The sequence below is a fragment of the Pholis gunnellus genome (assembly GCF_910591455.1).
Source record: "Pholis gunnellus genome assembly, chromosome: 5".
Classification (NCBI taxonomy): Eukaryota; Metazoa; Chordata; class Actinopteri; order Perciformes; family Pholidae; genus Pholis; species Pholis gunnellus.
Window position 1 is genome coordinate 3,805,009 of NC_136531.1, and position 19,492 is coordinate 3,824,500.

At 40.7% G+C, this 19,492-nt stretch overlaps 1 protein-coding gene across 1 annotated transcript; it reads left to right on the forward strand.

Annotated features, from left to right (window-relative positions):
* Window positions 1-11,388: 11,388 nt before the first annotated feature.
* Window positions 11,389-14,734, forward strand: LOC306696653 (uncharacterized protein). Its single transcript, XM_079160313.1, has 5 exons — window positions 11,389-11,547; window positions 11,633-11,665; window positions 12,453-12,577; window positions 13,202-13,237; window positions 13,576-14,734. Exons 3-5 carry the CDS (start codon window positions 12,453-12,455, stop codon window positions 14,471-14,473), a joined length of 1,059 nt encoding a protein of 352 aa, XP_079016439.1. The 5' UTR covers window positions 11,389-11,547; window positions 11,633-11,665; the 3' UTR covers window positions 14,474-14,734.
* Window positions 14,735-19,492: the final 4,758 nt, after the last annotated feature.

The window sequence follows — 19,492 nt, forward strand, 5'->3', positions numbered from 1 at the left end:
CTCGCCCTCCGTTCCAGCACTCCTGTTTTATGGCGGGTTGTAAACCGTTACAGGTATCACTGGTGCCAATGAGCGAGACCAAGTCTGAGTTTCATTTCACACGAAGTGTGGTCAAGACTCGTGTGTTAACTTCACAGGTGGAGAAGTTTGGGCTACACTTAGCTATCGATGAAGGTCAGGCCTCTGCTGCTGCACATTTGTATTTTAATTCAGATTTATTTTGGACCTTGTTTGTACCTTTCATTTGATTTTTATTGCATTTGCTTTTGTAGATTGTCACATGGTTTTATCGGAGTATTATAAAAATGTTTATTGTCTCTTTGTTGACAGACTTCTCCTGTTGGCAGACTGGCTGTTAGAAACAAATATAAAAGTACACTGTTTGTGGTTTTATGTTACCTCTACTTCCTGTTCTGCACGTCTGACCTGTAGCTGACTCTGACCAGACCCCTGACCTGCTGCTGATAACTCCATCTTTAATCTTCAAGTCATGATGACGAGGCTAAAGGGGGGAAAAAATGTCTAAACATGTGGGTTGTATTAAGATATCTCTCCAAACAGTCCTTCACAACTCCGCTGTTAAATGATCACGCAGCGTCAGTGAAGCTGACTTCCCTCTTCTGTTTCTGCTACAATGAGTCAGGACGAAGAGCAGATTTTGACACCGAACCTAAAACACAATACATGTTCTATGATTAAAGCAAGAGCTCCACAAGAATGGTTCAAAAAGCAGTGAAACACAACTGCCAGACTTAGAAGCTCTTCAGCAGCTTGGGACAAGCATTGGTCTGAAAAACATATTCCGTTGCGACGGCTCAGCGAAGTGCACAAGCTGCTCTAGTGGTGATAAAGTCACCCCCTTCTGTTACAAAAACAAACCATAACCTGGTCCTAGCCACAACTTGCCATCCTCTTCATTCATACCGCCTCAACGTGGCAGAAGTGATTCCCCCTCACAAAGTGGTCAGGGTGAGAAAGACCAAAACAACAACAACATGAATAAGAACGCAGGGGATTCCACTAATGTTGACGGTAGTTCAGGAGGGGTGGTGGGTCAGGGTAACAGCGGAGGGGGCAAGGGCCAATGTAGGCGTCGCATGGGCAAAAAAGGTAAAAAGACCAATGAAGGTGAAGGTGTTTCCTCCTCATAAAGTGGCTTCGAGGTCCGTAATGGCAGCTGCAGGGAAGCAACGAGTGCAAGCGCCAACTTTCCACCATTGACAGTTTTTGATACTCTGTGATACTCAGAGGTGATTTTCATTTTGTTTCAAATTAAAGATAAAAAGGAAGTCTGCTGTAAATGAACCTCAGTATTTACTCCTGTCACTGTAAACTAAACCTCTGTAACGTGTTCTGTTCTCTCTCATTAAAGCTTTGGCTCAGCATCAACTCTGATGTGTGTGTGTGTCATTTTAGAGCGCAGGCCGACACAACAACCCTCATCTCACAGTTTGGATCTTCTGGTGAAACAGTTCAACGTATCTTATAGATAACACCTTTCTATTATCGTCTTCTCCTTACGCATTGACTCAGTCAGTAGCAGGCCACCAAAGGTTATGAGTCAGGGCTACCGTCGAATTGACTGCCCCACATCTCATTTCCTCACCTGGTAGCCTGTCAACACAAGCACTCCCCTCCCTCCCCTACAAGCAACACTAGCTCCCCCTGGTGGCCTGGAGGGTCTCCTACCACTCTCTCCACCATAACTTCCACTCCACTGCCCGTGAACATTCCCATCAGAATCACAGACTCTACTTACGCCCTACTTACGGTTAGGTTCGCCGTGTTGCACGAGTGATCCGTCCTATTGCACATACCCCCAAAGCTTCCTGTGCTGATGATGTTAGTACTTCTGGACCTCAGTTCTGCATTCGACACTGTAGACCATAACATCTTGATTAAGAGGCTACGTGACTGGGTGGGCATATCTGGCATAGCGTTAGACTGGTTTACATCTTACCTCGCTGACAGAAGTTTTAATGTCTCTGTGGGTGATTTTGTGTCTGTCACCTCTCCAATGTCTTGTGGCGTACCGCAGGGCTCGGTTCTGGGGCCTCTGTTATTTTCCCTTTACTTGTTACCTTTGAGACCGATTATAAAAAATTATAATGTGTCCTATGATTTATATGCAGATGACATACAACTCCATCTGTCATTCAAACCCAGTGAGGCTTTTGCATTAACTGGGCTCCTGGACTGTGTAAATGCTATTTAGCAGAAAACTGCTTACAACTCAACGGCACTAAGACGGAGGTTCTAGTTATTGCACCAGATGAGTTTGTCCCTACGATCAAGCAGAGTATTGGTCCGCTCTCCACTGCTGCCCATTGCAACCTGCGCAATCTAGGGGTTATTTTTGATCGATCCATGTCGTTTGAACCCCATGTTAAGCAGCTGTCTTGTTTCTCCCACCTAAGAAATATCAGTAAACTGAGATCTGTAGTATCAACAGCTGAACTAGATATGATTATACACGCCTTCATCTCTTCACGCATTGACTACTGTAACACACTTTTCTCATCACTCAGTGTATCTGCTCTCAACCGTTTACAGATAATCCAAAATGCTGCCGCGAGATTACTCACCAGGACAAATCGACGCTCTCACATCACCCCCATACGATCTCTTCACTGGCTCCCTGTAGCATTTAGGATCCACTTTAAAATTCTCACCCTCACTTACAGAGCACTACACGGCCAGACTCCTACATATGTGACTGAACTACTTCACCCGTATTCACCCGCCTCTCAGGTCAAACATGTTAAATAATCTGTCGGTCCCACGCACTCGCCTTAAGACTCGTGGTGAGGCAGTAGCACCAAGGCTGTGGAATGCTCTCCACCCCTACGGTTTGCTGTGTCTGTGAACTCGTTCAAAAATCAGCTCAATACACACCTGTTTAGACTGCCGTTTGGGTAACAACTCATGTCCAAGGCCTGCTTTTAAACCATGTTTTACGTTTGTACTTTCTGTTTTTGTACATTTTAATGTACATTATTGGCCCTTATATGGTCACATTGTCCTTTTTTGTTTGTAATTCTGCTCATGTTAAACACTTTGTGACTAATGTGTCTGTGGAAAGCGCTTTATAAATACATTTGATTTACTTACTTACGTATCAACACGAGTTGTGTGATGTTCAACTTGTTCTCCTGGTCTTGCTTCTACATGGTGATTCAGAGACCTGCTTAAATAAGGGCATGGTGCCACTCTGAGGGTTTGTTCGTGGTCCGGCTCTCCTTTATAAAAAGGTCATTTCCTCCTGACTGCATTCACTGCAGCAGCACCTTGAGCACTGAGAAGGAAACAGCTGATACACATCGTTCTCCACCAAAGCAGGTAATACGATCTTCACTTGGTTGATTTAGTACAAATTATAACTTAAAATATGAAAGAGAAAAAAATGAGCTCATGCAGGTAAAATGGGGGATTTTGTCTTCATAAAGAACTTGTGTTAAACGACCGAAAGGTCGAGAAAATAAGTGGTATTAAGTTTCATGCCGTGTCAATTTAAGAGGAACACTATTTGATGTCGGTACAGATCTCAGCACCAAAAATACTTTTTTGGTTGCTTTTTAGATTTAATTATAAACTGTAGTAACAGTAAACCCATGTTTTCATACTGGTGCTCTTACATATTTTCTCTTTAGTCTTGATATTTTTCAAAAGCTGTTCAGTTCAACAAAAGGTTAAGAAGCCTATTAAACACAACTATGTAACCTCTGCTGAACAATTACATCACAATGGCACATTGAATTCCCCTTCAATCCCCATGATTGTGACGAGTCAGCTGCTTTACAGACATCATCTGTAGGTAACAAATGCGTCTCCAGGATAGATACGGTAAGCTTCCTTCTTGAGCTTCACAGTTCATTGTTCATCAAGTTAGTCGTATAAAACAGTTGTATTTGTAATATAGAAATATTGTGATAAACAGTCGTTTCAGTCATTTTCTATATTCAGCTTCTCAAATGTGTGGTTTTCTTTATCACATATGTAAGCATTTTTCACACGACATTAAGTAGAAAAACTAACTAATCTGCACTTTAATCGATAAATAAAATAATTGATAGTTAAAGCCCAAGAAAGAACATTTAAATGTATATCTTCTGTGACATAACAGTGTTCCAGTAGCACAAGTAAAAAAGAGTCATAAAGTCGGGGAAGTGACTTTATTTTTTGTGTCTTTTGTGTTTTAGGGTTTTTAGATCTCGTTGGCAGCAGCATTGAAGGTGAGCATTCTCATGATCCTGACCCCGTTTAAATTTGACAACTGCTTTTGACAATTTTCATTATGCAGAACGGACCATTTCAGAATAATAAATGATATTATATTCTAACTATTGATGCATTTATATGTTCATCTCTTTTAACTTATTAATATATATTTTACATACTACTATTACATACCACAGGGTAGCATGTTCATTTCCCCTGGGGACCAATAAATCATTATTGATGTAATAATATAATTTATTTATTGATTGTATGCGTTTTGTTTTTCTGAACTTGCTAAATAGTTTAAGCTGTCAGATAAATGTAGTGGAGTAAAAAGTACAATATGTCCCTCAGAGATGGAGTGGAGTAGAAGTGTAACGTAGCAGACAATACAAATACTCAAGTAAAGTACAAGTACTTGAGTACATGTACTTAGTTACTGTTTGACTGTAGACCAGATCAGACTGCGTCTCATGAAAGAACAGCTCCAGAGAAGCTTTTCTTCTGAGGAACGAGTATGAGAGACACATTATGAAAGTTTGATCTTTAAAACTATTTTAAAATTTCTCAAGAATCCAAAAAATTTTGTATTTATTTCTCCACGTTATTGTTGTCTCAATAAACTTTAAATAAGGAACTATACATTTTAGTCATCTTTTTTTTGGTAAATTTCAATGTTCATCTAATTATGAGCGTAAACCTAAATATGAGATGTTGACTCTCTGCAGGTGAAATGTGATGTGTGCTGGTGAAGCTTGGGTTTAATTTAAAACCTGCTGCAGATCATAAACATTTTGAGATTGTGATGTTTATCATTATTATCCCTGATGATGTCTGTTGAACATACTTAGATGGCAGGTCTGTGCTGGATGGCTGTAACGCTGGGCCTGCTGCTGTCTGTTGGAAACAGTTCGGCTGATTTTCAAAGACCAAGCAACAGGCAACTTAAACTAATCGTTGATGAGGTCTGGAACTGGTGAGTCAGCTTGTATTACATACCAGACAGGTTGATCGACTTCATCCTTCTTTTCTCTAAACAAAACACGGCCAACATTCCTGACATTGTGATGTCTGCACCTGAAAAGTGCTGTATAAATGAAATGACTTACTTATATTTCTATTACCTGGTTTCATTCGGTTGTTATTTAGTTGACTGTTCAAACAATCAAACATGCCAGTGACATGTGTCTGTCTTCATTTGGCAGGTATAGACCAAGCTACCAAGTCAACACGGGTGAAAGGTCAGTAGGTGATGAAGGAAACATTACTCATGAATTACTTTTCAAAATAAAAGTTAAAATGTGTTTTATAGCAAAGAGAAAAGACTACAGACGACTATAACAACATGCATCACAGACTGACAGAACAATACTGTTTACCCTCCATGATTTTCCATATTCCACTTTTTAATTCACAATATTAATACCTAGCCCTATCTTTAGGCCTCTGCTCGAAAATTGCATACCCATACCAAAAAGACTGTAATTCTGTAACTACAAGGTCTATTTTAATAATGTTGATGTTATAATAATGGTAACACTTGTGAGATTCATTCAGATGTGTAAATATCAGTGTATATGTTACTGGTTGAGAGTAAGTGAAGATGAAGACACAGCTCAAATTGAAAAGTTTCAGGTTCGCCTGAAAAAAAAAGCACTTTTATTGTTATTTTGTTCTTGAAATGAGGCCCTGGCTAGACTAAACACTCTCCCAAATCATAGCACATGTCAGTCGTCTCTTTTGGCTTTGATAAAGTGAAGCAGGACAAAGTTAGAGAGGCTTTAGTACAGAGAGGTCAGGCGAGGTCGAGCTCAATTGTCATTTTGGAACCAGCTGTTCCATTGTACTTTTATATACTATATAACTATATATGTCACTTGTTTTATCACTAATAGTGTTCAATCTATCCAAATACAGCAGTTTGGCATCATTTTGAGAGCTAGAATCCCCTCTAAGGCTGTAAACCATGGATCCATTCTCGTCTGACTGCAGTTTGACTGTGTGTATGTGAGGCTCTGTCAGCCTATGATTGGTCAATTTTAGAAAATGACTCCTCTTTCGACACGTCAGAGTCTCAGAAATGCGGTAGGAGTAGTCTGGTGTTGATTGACAGAGTCTTTAGCCAGTAAAAATTGAAAAAACGCCACGCACTCCCAAGCGTAAAATTCCATTTGCCAAAAGTCTAAGCCCTTACCCCGGGATCCCACAAGCTAGGTTGACCCCCCATTCTACAGGAAACAGATGAGAAACACACAGGACATACGTAGCAACAGTGTTTAGCCGACAAACGGGGAATTATGCTGGTCTTTTCATGATTCAGCTAAAGGTGAGGTGCTGCTAAGATTTTCTTTTCCGTGAAGCGGTTTGTTGTTCTGCCGTTTCTTTGCTCACAGCTTTGTACTGGTTTCACGGAGAGACATTCTGAAGATATCTCTGGATTCTCTGTCGAATTCTCATGCTCTGCGATGTATTGGTGGTCTGTGTTAGCTGTTAGCTTTTTTTGGAATATCGAAGCGGAGTGCATAGCTCGCCGACTCGTGGCGACAAATACGTGATATTGTGGTACATCTTCTAGTTGCTTATATTAGTTGTGTATAATTGTGTTTGGAGTGTGTAAAAAATGACTTACATGGTAGTGTTTCCCAGATGTTGCTGTTTAATCTGGTATATAACATGTGTGTAGCATTCATTATATTCAGTTCTGAAAAGTGCATTCTACGACACTCTCTTCGCTAAACTGTCTCGCTGGAACCCCAAATGGTCCTCGCTCGGTAGCCAAGAGTTAAGAAACAATTCTCGACGAACAATTCAATTTTGACTTTCTATATTTAATCTAATATAGACACAATAACAGATGTGTGGAGTAACATATGACTGAAGTCTACAGTTTAATTTGGTTCCTATACTTTATTAACATACTGTTTTAAATGACATCTGCTTTACATCTTGTGTTTCTGTTCCCTTTGACAGAAAATCCCCCATGTTCAGTCTGGCTGTAAGCATCCCGTACGACAACAACAAGAACAAGGAGGTCATGTACGACATCAGTAGGGTCATTGCTGATGACTCTCCTGATAAAGTGAAGAGTTCGATTTTAAGATGTGAAGTTTACGAGGGCACGAGGGTGGTTGCAGCCACAGTTCTTAAATGGCCCAATGTTCTGTATCAGTGTCCTAATGAAGAAGTAGAATGGTCTATTGTTCGGAGTAACTGTCCTCGAAGGCCTATGACATGGGCTCAACTTAAGACAGCGTGCCCTAAAGTAGAGTGTAGTGCTGATCATGCTGAGTACCGTGTTCTGCAGAACTTGAACAAGTTAACAAATGATCTAAAAAATGATTTCTTGCTTTTCTACGTTCTTGCTTCCCCATGTGATCAAAAATGTACAGACTTAAATAGTCGATGGAGCATTCTCAAAAGCATAACACAGATTAAGAAGTGGGACCACTACGCTGTTGTGTTTTCCAATGTATTCAAGCCTCCAGGTTATGACGTACCCGAGAAGAATCGCATAGGAGCGCTTAAACGGCTTGGGAGAAGCATTGGTCTGAAAAACATATTCCGCTGCGACGGCAACCGCTGCACAAGCTGCTCTATTGGTAATACAGGTACAGTCACCCCCTTCTGTTACACAGACTGACCACAACCTGGTCCTAGCCACAACTTGCCATCCTCTTCATTCATACCGCCTCAACGTGGCAGAAGTGATTCCCAACAACAACATTAATAAGAACGCAGGGGATTCCACTAATGTTGACGGTAGTTCAGGAGGGGTGGTGGGTCAGGGTAACAGCGGAGGGGGCAAGGGCCAATGTAGGCGTCGCAGGGGGCAAAAAAGGTAAAAACACGACTGAAGGTGAAGGTGTTTCCTCCTCATAAAGTGGCTTCGAGGTCCATAATGGCAGCTGCAGGGAAGCAACGAGTGCAAGCGCCAACTTTCCACCATTGACAGTTTTTGATGCTCTGTGATACTCTGAGGTGATTTTCATTTTGTTTCACATTAAAGATAAAAAGTAAGTCTTCTGTAAATGAAGCTCAGTGTTTACTCCTGTCACTGTAAACTAAACCTCTGTAAAGTGTTCTATTCTCTCTCATTAAAGCTTTGGCTCAGCATCAACTCTGATGTGTGTGTGTGTGTCATTTTAGAGCGCAGGCCGGCTGAACAACCCTCATCTCACAGTTTGGATCTTCTGGTGAAACAGTTCAACGTATCTTATAGATAACACCTTTCTATTATCGTCTTCTCCTTACGCATTGACTCAGTCAGTAGCAGGCCACCAAAGGTTATGAGTCAGGGCTACCGTCGAATTGACTGCCCCACATCTCATTTCCTCACCTGGTAGCCTGTCAACACAAGCACTCCCCTCCCTCCCCTACAAGCAACACTAGCTCCCCCTGGTGGCCTGGAGGGTCTCCTACCACTCTCTCCACCATAACTTCCACTCCACTGCCCGTGAACATTCCCATCAGAATCACAGACTCTACTTACGCCCTACTTACGGTTAGGTTCGCCGTGTTGCACGAGTGATCCGTCCTATTGCACATACCCCCAAAGCTTCCTGTGCTGATGATGTTAGTACTTCTGGACCTCAGTTCTGCATTCGACACTGTAGACCATAACATCTTGATTAAGAGGCTACGTGACTGGGTGGGCATATCTGGCATAGCGTTAGACTGGTTTACATCTTACCTCGCTGACAGAAGTTTTAATGTCTCTGTGGGTGATTTTGTGTCTGTCACCTCTCCAATGTCTTGTGGCGTACCGCAGGGCTCGGTTCTGGGGCCTCTGTTATTTTCCCTTTACTTGTTACCTTTGAGACCGATTATAAAAAATTATAATGTGTCCTATGATTTATATGCAGATGACATACAACTCCATCTGTCATTCAAACCCAGTGAGGCTTTTGCATTAACTGGGCTCCTGGACTGTGTAAATGCTATTTAGCAGAAAACTGCTTACAACTCAACGGCACTAAGACGGAGGTTCTAGTTATTGCACCAGATGAGTTTGTCCCTACGATCAAGCAGAGTATTGGTCCGCTCTCCACTGCTGCCCATTGCAACCTGCGCAATCTAGGGGTTATTTTTGATCGATCCATGTCGTTTGAACCCCATGTTAAGCAGCTGTCTTGTTTCTCCCACCTAAGAAATATCAGTAAACTGAGATCTGTAGTATCAACAGCTGAACTAGATATGATTATACACGCCTTCATCTCTTCACGCATTGACTACTGTAACACACTTTTCTCATCACTCAGTGTATCTGCTCTCAACCGTTTACAGATAATCCAAAATGCTGCCGCGAGATTACTCACCAGGACAAATCGACGCTCTCACATCACCCCCATACGATCTCTTCACTGGCTCCCTGTAGCATTTAGGATCCACTTTAAAATTCTCACCCTCACTTACAGAGCACTACACGGCCAGACTCCTACATATGTGACTGAACTACTTCACCCGTATTCACCCGCCTCTCAGGTCAAACATGTTAAATAATCTGTCGGTCCCACGCACTCGCCTTAAGACTCGTGGTGACCGAGCCTATGAGGCAGTAGCACCGAGGCTGAGGAATGCTCTCCACCCAATACACACCTGTTTAGACTGCCGTTTGGGTAACAACTCATGTCCAAGGCCTGCTTTTAAACCATGTTTTACGTTTGTACTTTCTGTTTTTGTACATTTTATTTTTTTGTCTTTATTTTCTTTTTTTATTAAACTTTCTCACGAACAGATGAGAGGAAAGATGAAAACAGGAAGCTTTCAGTTTTGGGTCGGATCTACAAGTCATCCACCGAGCAGAAGTCTTCAACTTGACCTTATCTGTTGATGACTCAGGTTTCAGCGAAGTAACACAACTCAGGGTGGGAACGCTGCTGCAGTTCGTTCCCTCTGAAGAAGTTCCTCTTTGACATGAAAGTCACATCTGGTCTTAAAGCCTTTTACATCTTAGTGAACGCCTTTGTGGGTACAAGACAAGATAAAGAAGCTTCATCTTGGGCGTATGATCCAGAGGCTGATCTAAAGCACGACTGTGTCGACACACTGACGTCGTGTTTGGTGGCGAGAGTTTTGCTTTTTGTGCCAAACGTTTAACTTAAATGCAGAGCTTCAACTAAAGATGCTTTTTTTTTTCAATCATTCACTTGATCATTTGGTCCATACAGTGTTCATGGCGTGTATAGAATGATGAAGTCATCGACAGTGACCTGATGAAAGTCAAGTATCTCTGAACGCAAGTGAAGAAGACGAAGAAGAGTTTTATTGTTCTCTATATAAAATGATCACAATCTCCCCGAGCCCAGAGGGACGTCTTCATGTTACTTGTTTTGTTGGGAAAACACAGAACAAAGATGTTCAGTTTATTATCACATAAGATAAAGACATGCAGCAGGTGATCCACATGTTCTAAGCTGGAACTAGAACATGTGGAGCATTTTGTCTTGACAATCAGTTCATCAATGATACAAATGGTTTGTCATGCTTCCAGCAGTGATGTTCAAATTGTTTCAAAAAACATACCACGTATGGTTTTCTATAGATTTTGCAGAGATCTAATGGTGCACACAGTGTTCAGTAACAGTCTGACCTCTATATATACATTGTTGTCCAGCTTGCTCATCTCAGTTTAATAACTTTATATTTTACTATCCTCCTGTAAAAGTGTTCTCTGAACTGACTTTATGTACGTTGAAGGCTACCGAGAAGAATGTGACGGTTCATTCATGAACAGAGAAACTGTAGTTTGAAAATAAACAATTCTTAACTCACAAAGATACCACGAGAGGAGAGTTGTACGGTCTGGATAAAGCTAGAAAAGTGTTGAAAAGGTCCACTGTAATACCATCAGACTACACATTTACAGAAACATCCCTGCTGTGTGACGTCTACTGTGAAGCATAGACGTGTTGACAAAAGTTAAACATTCTTTGTTTTAATGTTAATTAACGTTTGATGACGTGTAAGTCCCGGCTGCGCATGTATGCGAGTCTCCCATGTGTGCCTCACTTTCTCAAATCATAGTGACATAAAACCCTTTTTTTTTAAAAATCTTCCTCTTTCTTCTTTTTGAAAGACATGTTCAAATAAGGGTATGATGAGAGGAGAGGGGTTTGTCCGACGTCCTCTATAAAGTTAGATGTGCGTTCGCTGTGACTGTGGTCACTGCGGCAGCACCTTCCCTTCTAACGCTGAGAAGAAAGCTCGTGGTCGTTCGTGGTCCGGCTCTCCTTTATAAAAAGGTCACTTCCTCCTGATTGCATTCACTGCGGCAGCACCTTGAGCACTGAGAAGGAAACAGCTGATACACATCGTTCTCCACCAAAGCAGGTAACACGATCTCACATTTAGTACAAATTATAACTTCAAATACAAATTTAAAATACATTTGTTTCTTGTGTCTTTTGTGTTTTAGGGTTCTTACATCTCGTTGGCAGCAGCATTGAAGGTGAGCGTTCTCATGATTCTGACCCCGTTTAACTTTGATAAACGCTTTTGTTCCCTTTTCTCTGGAAAGTGAACTTTTGTAGAAACTGCAAAACGTTCAGTTTCCATGTCGTGAATATTTTGGTGTAAAGTTAACGCAGTGGTGGAAGAAGTACTCAGAGCTTTAACTTATGTAAAGATATCAATATCACACTGTAGAAATACTCTGTTACCAGTAAAAGTCCTGGATTAAAGTGTTACTTCAGGAAAAGTACAAAAGTATTAACAACAAAGTACCAAAAGTAAAAGTACTCATTATGCAGAAAGGTGCATTTCAGACAATACAAATACTCAAGTAAAGTACCTCAAACTTTCACACAAGTACTTGAGTACATGTACTTAGTGACTGTTTGACTGTAGACCAGATCAGACTGCGTCTCATGAAAGAACAGCTCCAGAGAAGCTTTTCTTCTGAGGGACGAGTCTGAGAGACACATTATGAAAGTTTCACCTTTAAAACTATTTTCAAATCTCTCAAGAATCCAGAAATTGTTGTCTTTATTTCTCCACGTTATTGTTGTCTCACTAAACTTTAAATAAGGAACGACACATTTTAGTCATCACATTTCAATGTTGCATCTAATTATGAGCATAAACCCTAAATATGAGATGTTGACTCTCTGCAGGTGAAATGTGATGTGTGCTGGTGAAGCTTGGGTTTAATTTAAAACCTGCTGCAGATCATAAACATTTTGAGATTGTGATGTTTATCATTATTATCCCTGATGATGTCTGTTGAACATACTTAGATGGCAGGTCTGTGCTGGATGGCTGTAACGCTGGGCCTGCTGCTGTCTGTTGGAAACAGTTCGGCTGATTTTCAAAGACCAAGCAACAGGCAACTTCAACTAATCGTTGATGAGGTCTGGGACTGGTGAGTCAGCTTGTATTAAATACCAGACAGGTTGATCGACTTCATCCTTCTTTCCTCTAAACTAAACCCGGCCAACGTTCCTGCGGTTCTGTTCTCTCTCGTTGTGTTTAAGAGCTGCAGACACTGTGGACACCTTTAAAGGGGCCATGTGTTCATCTCCAGGTTCATACATGTTTCTACTGGAACATGTTGACATGCATTAATGTTGAAGAAACACGTTCTTTTATTATGCTGTCTGTCTTAATGGACCTGTGTTCCCCTCTGTCTGAAACGCTCCATGTTAGCGTCTGTGTCTTTAAACTGGTCTGATCGGCTTGTTGGGTCTGAACGAGGCCGCCCACAAAAACTGCACCGCTCGTCTTATTTCATTGTGGGTCGGTGGCACTCCAGAGTTTTTCATGTCTCCTTTAAAAAGCAGGTCGTTTAAACTTGATTTAGTTTTAGTCTCTTATTTAATATGTATTATTTTAGTTTTAACGTCTGTTGTTCTGTTTTTGATTTGCTTCTCTGTCTTAAATTACTAACTTTTATTTATATTACCTGGTTTCATTCGGTTGTTTATTAGTTAACTGTTCAAACAATCAAACATGCCAGTGACATGTTGTGTCTGTCTTCATTTGGCAGGTATAGACCGAGCTACACAGACAGCATGGGTGGAAGGTCAGTAGATGATGAAGTAAACATTACTCATGAAGTACTTTTCAAAATAAAAGTTAAAATGTGTTTCATAGCAAAGAGAAAAGACTACAGACGACTATAACAACATTCATCACAGACTGTTTACCCTCCATGACTTTCCATAATTCACAATATTAAGAAAACATTCTGGACGAACAATTGAATTTTGACTTTCTATATTTAATCTACTAGAGACAATAACAGATGTGTGGAATAACATATGACTGAAGTCTACAGTTTAATTTGGTTCCTATACTTTATTAACAAACTGTTTTAAATGACATCTGCTTTACATCTTGTGTTTCTCTTCCCTTTGACAGTCGATACCCCATGTTCAGTGTGGCTGTCAGAATCCCATACAACAACAACAAGAAAGAGTATGACATCAGTCAAGTCACTGACTCTGCTGATGACTCTCCTGCTAAAGTGAAGAATTCGATTTTAAGATGTGAAGTTTACAAAAGCACGAGGGTGGTTGCAGCCACAGTTCTGAAATGGCGCAATGTTGTGGAACAGTGTCCTAATGGAGAAGTACAATGGTCTATTGTTCTGAAGAAATGGAAAAGAAAGGCTAAGATGACATGGGCTGAACTTGAGACAGAGTGCCCTGAAGTAGAGTGTACAACTGATCATGCCGAGTACCGTGTTCTGCAGAACTTTGACACGTTAAATAATCAAAACAAAAATGATTTCCTGCTTTTCTACGTTCTTGCTTCCCCATGTGTTGACAAATGTACAGCCCAAGCTCATAGATTTAACATTCTCACTAGCATAACACAGATTAAGAATTGGAGGAACTACGCTTTTGTGTTTACCGATGTATTCCAGCCTCGAGATGATGAAGACTCAGTCGTACCCGAAAAGGAGCTCTTAGGAGCGCTTGAAAGGCTTGGATCAAGCATTGGTCTGGAAAACATATACCGTTGCACCGCCTATAGCTGCTCACGCTGCTCTGTGAAAGATAAAGAAGGTATGGTCAACCCCTTCTGTTACAAAGACAAAGCACAAGCTGGTCCGAGCCACAACTTGCCATCCGCTTCAGCTTCAGCCTCCTCACAAAGTGGTCAGGGTAAGACAGCCCCAAAAAACAACAACATGAATAAGAACGCAGGGGTTTCCACTAATGTTGCCGGTAGTTCAGGAGGGGTGGGGGGTCAGGGTGACAGCGGAGGGGGCAAGGGCCAATGTAGGCGTCGCATGGGCAAAAAAGGTAAATAAGACTACTGAGGGTGAAGGTGTTTCCTCCTCATAAAGGGGCTTCGAGGTCCGTAATGGCAGCTGCAGGGAAGCAACGAGTGCAAGCGCCAACGTTCCACCATTGACAGTTTGTGATACTCAGAGGTGATTTTCATTTTGTTACAAATTAAAGATAAAAAGGAAGTCTTCTGTAAATGAAGCTCAGTGTTTACTCCTGTCACTGTAAACTAAACCTCTGTAACGTGTTCTGTTCTCTCTCATTAAAGCTTTGGCTCAGCATCAGCTCTGATGTGTGTGTGTGTCATTTTAGAGCGCAGGCCGGCTGAACAACCCTCATCTCACAGTTTGGATCTTCTGGTGAAACAGTTCAACGTATCTTATAGATAACACCGTTCTACTATCGTCTTTTCTCTTTTTAATGTTTTTGCAGAGTGAATCTGCATGCTTTTACATTTTCAGATAAAGGCGTGGAGCCATGCTGCAGGTGTTGCTAATCTCCCAAATTCAAACTGCAACTTATCCAACAGCCCTTTATCTCATGACATAGCTCAGCCTCACAATACATACTAGGACAGTGTTTTTCAACCTTTTCTGAACATTTTTTACATTAAAAAGATCTCGCGGCACACCAACAACCGAAAAAGTTACAAAATGACACATTGTAGCATAATACAGCATGTATACACATACCGATCCCCGGTGAAAGTAAATCCAAACAATAGATAACTTTCGCTGTATTGCCTCGAGCTCACGATTCATATCGTATCACAGTTTTTTAGTCACGGATCGGATCAGCAGTGTTTTATTAATTAAAATAACTTCAAGAACACTTAAAGCAAATAACTTTGGGCTATAGTCTTACATGAAAACCACGATATTTAAGATATTTATTTAAAAAAAGATGAGAATATATCTACATTGTGGGGAAAGGGCAGCGCCAGATGTGAGTCTGTGACTCTCACAGAGGGGCGCAGTGAGTATCTGTAGCTGCTGCATAATCTACCGACTGACACATAAAGAGAGTTACAGGATTCACAACATGAATTAATAAAAGCACAAAGGACCACATCCAGATCTCCAAAAACTATTAATAATCAACGTGATGTGAAAGAAGTTACTAATTATCCCTGAGTTTACTAAGCAGACTCAAGAATTACACCCAGCATGTGTGGACATTTGAAGGACCAAGAAAATAAGCTTCCTCATTAGTGACGTTCAGTCATAATGATGAAAGGTACTATTTGTCACAAAAATACTATTTAGTTTAAGTGTCTTTCCTGTTTGTACCTTCAAGCACAGTCATTGTTAGTGTGGTAGAATGATATTCACTGTGCTCTTCAGAAAACGTATTTTCTTCCTCCTGTTCCAAAATAATATACATTGCTGCTATGCTAATATTTTTCTTTTTTTTAACATTTTGGTTTAATTTATTACCACCAGTAAGAAGCACAGTGTGACAGCTCAGTTAACAGTTAAACGCTGTCTGTCTGTCTGTAGTCTCACTGTTTAGCTTAGTTTGACACATATCTTCAAATTCTTAAGTACACTGAGATTAAGCAGCGTTAATGCAGGCATGTTCTTAAAATGGCGAAATGAAACTACAAAACATCATCAACTTTAGCTTTTTACTTCCGATTGCATTTACACTTAAAGTGATGTTCATTTGTGAAGATTAGTTTCCTCAACATAACGTGGAAGTATCATAAGTGTTTGTTTGCCACAGAGTTTATTTTCTACAATAATCCAAAATCAAATCATTGTCGAGGGTCCAGTGCGACGCTTACTTCCTCATACGTCATCCCCGCAGCACGTCATTTAGAAGCACACGCGCCCGCTTGTTGTGACCGACAACATGTGTGTATCTACAGAACCGACTTCTGAAGTGGAAGCAAATATTTAACCAGCTAGCAAAACCCTCGCAGCAGCCTCGGGTTATTTTGAGTTTTTATTTGAATTTGATTGCACCGAAATAAATCGAGTTGTTATTGAATGCATCTCAGGAGAATTCCAGTCTCACTGCGCTCAGCATCGGTCTATTCATCACCCATGTTCATGCCCAGAACACACATTTAGAAATAAAAACGTCATAAACGTGTAACTCAAGTTGAAAACAGTGCCGGTGTTTGATGGCGGATTAGTAATGTACTGACTGCTGAATAAAGATGTTCTGTAATGATTTTGTTAATAAATCGGTTATTTGGTTTTGTGTATCTTTGTACTGATTGCACAGCCCACCGCATGAGCCCATTTGTGATTTTGTGAATTGGTTTTGTTTTCGTTGTGCAGGAACACTCTGTATTCTCTGTAAAGAACATATTTAGAGAAAGCTAACAGACTATATGTACTGTACTCATGTCATTGTACTCTCTATATCTCTGTAAAGCATTGGCAAATTAAAGCTTGGCTCAGCATTGACTTTGGTCACTTTGGTTTTCTGTGCATCAGTTATTTGAGGACCCCCACACACACACACCACCACTACTACTTGTTAGAGTTTAGATTCTATCGGACAGACAGCAGCAAAATCTGTTTTCTATTTAATTGAGCCTTTCCTTTACCATGCATACTCACATATTTTACTGTATATTACTGTGAAGAAGGATACACTCTACAACATTACAGTCAACCATACAACACTATGGTGTAATACACCATACAATACAAAATAGTGATGTTGGTGAGTGATCCAACTGGACCTGTGTGTGGAACAAAACCTCTTGAGGTAAGAAGACACACAGGTCCTTCAAAAAGTCATGGGTTTAAAAAAAACACTTTAAAATATCACTGCAACATGAAGCACCGCGCTCTGATTTTAAGAGTTCTCGAAAACACAATATTTACTCGAGCCACATTTTTCTAATTTTATGAAAAGTTGCCATTTTGGAGACGCATGTTCTTCACCAGACACGGTTCTCTACGACACTCGAACGCTCTCTCCTGTCGGGAGGCGTTTCTCACACCTTACACTGTTCTCAGCAACATTTCATTGCTGTTAATCTCTGAAATTTGAGACGTGACTTGACTCGTAGTTAAGTCTCATACTTAACTTTAGTTTTTTTCTGTTTATCTCCAACACTATCAAGACTAAGTCACTCTTAAAAAAACAATCTTTTTAAATAGAGATGCAGCGACCGGTCTGAAACCTGGTCGGTGTGGACGTTCTCAGACACAAAGCTCACTGCAAGTCCCAAATAAGCCGCGGAGGAACAAACTTAAAACATCGAAAACAACTAACTCAATCAGACACTAAATGTAATATTTCGTAATACATTCACATGCATGCTGCTCAGAGCAGCGGCGCCGGAATGAGTTGTGCAGTGGGGGAAGGCCTCCACCTTTGCATCATTTATTTCCTAATCATTTGAATTGTGCATAGATGACAACAACATGGTAAAAGGATTACGGTTCAGAATGATAAAGTCAGAGCTTAACTGTATAATAGTGCGAGTATGTTACCAGTGGAAACACTGCAAGTCGTCCACAACGTTACAAACATCATACATTCAAACGCACTCAGCAGCCTGGGGGCTTGACTCGGTGTGTTGACCCTGCTGGGCTCAGATTAACATTGAGATAGAAGTCTGTTCGTTGAAGCTGCTGCAGTGTGTGGACGCACATTTAGTGCTCAACTACAGAACAATAACACATTTCTGTCTCTGTTTGAATTCTGTGCTTTTAAAGACCAACATCTTGCGGCCGGCGTTAGCATTTAAGTTCACAAGTCAGTGACTGGTGTTGACGACACACACACACACACACACACACACACACACACACACACACACACACACACACACACACACACACACACACACACACACACACACACACACACACACACACAAGAACACTAATACGTGGGCACTTTGAATTACATGAGCAGATGCTCCAACACTACAGAATATATCCCCTGGTTCCGGATGGATTTGAACTTTGGTCCGGATATTTATAAGCTTAGGTCTCAAGTATACGTCTTTCTTTTCTTTTTTTATTAAACTTTCTCACGAACAGATGAGAGGAAAGATGAAAACAGGAAGCTTTCAGTTTTGAGTCGGATCTACAAGTCATCCACTGAGCAGAAGTCTTCAACTTGACCTTATCTGTTGATGACTCAGGTTTCAGCGAAGTAACACAACTCAGGGTGGGAACGCTGCTGCAGTTCGTTCCCTCTGAAGAAGTTCCTCTTTGACACGAAAGTCACATCTGGTCTTAAAGCCTTTTACATCTTCGTGAACGCCTTTGTGGGTACAAGACAAGATAAAGAAGCTTCATCTTGGGCGTATGATCCAGAGGCTGATCTAAAGCACGACTGTGTCGACACACGTCGTGTTTGGTGCCGAGTTTTGCTTTTTGTGCCAAACGTTTAACTTAAATGCAGAGCTTCAACTAAAGATGATTTTTCTTTTCAAAAATTCACTTGATCATTTAGTCCATACAGCGTTCATGGCATGTATAGAATGATGAAGTCATCGACAGTGACCTGATGAAAGTCAAGTATCTCTGAACGCAAGTGAAGAAGACGAAGAAGAGTTTTATTGTTCTCTATATAAAATGATCACAATCTCCCCGAGCCCAGAGGGACGTCTTCATATTACTTGTTTTGTTCGAAAAACGCAGAACAAAGATGTTCAGTTTATTATCACATAAGATAAAGACATGCAGCAGGTGATCCACATGTTCTAAGCTGGAACTAGAAAATGTGGAGCATTTTGTCTTGACAATCAGTTCATCAATGATACAAATGGTTTGTCATGCTTCCAGCATTGATGTTCAAATTGTTTCAAAAAACATACCACGTATGGTTTTGTATAGATTTTGCAGAGATCTAATGGTGCACAGTGTTCAGTAACAGTCTGACCTCTATATATACATTGTTGTCCAGCTTGCTCATCTCAGTTTAATAACTTTATATTTTACTATCCTCCTGCAAAAGTGTTCTCTGAACTGACTTTATGTACGTTGAAGGCTACCGAGAAGAATGTGACGGTTCATTCATGAACAGAGAAACTGTAGTTTGAAAATAAACAATTCTTAACTCAC

What these genes read in the sequence shown, in the direction of transcription:
- LOC306696653 (XM_079160313.1), top strand. Translation starts at nt 12,453, where the DNA reads ATGGCAGGTCTGTGCTGGATGGCTGTAACGCTGGGCCTGCTGCTGTCT. An exon ending in GTTGATGAGGTCTGGGACTG is followed by an intron (nt 12,578 to 13,201) that starts GTGAGTCAGCTT and finishes TTCATTTGGCAG; the next exon opens with GTATAGACCGAGCTACACAG. An exon ending in ACAGACAGCATGGGTGGAAG is followed by an intron (nt 13,238 to 13,575) that starts GTCAGTAGATGA and finishes TCCCTTTGACAG; the next exon opens with TCGATACCCCATGTTCAGTG.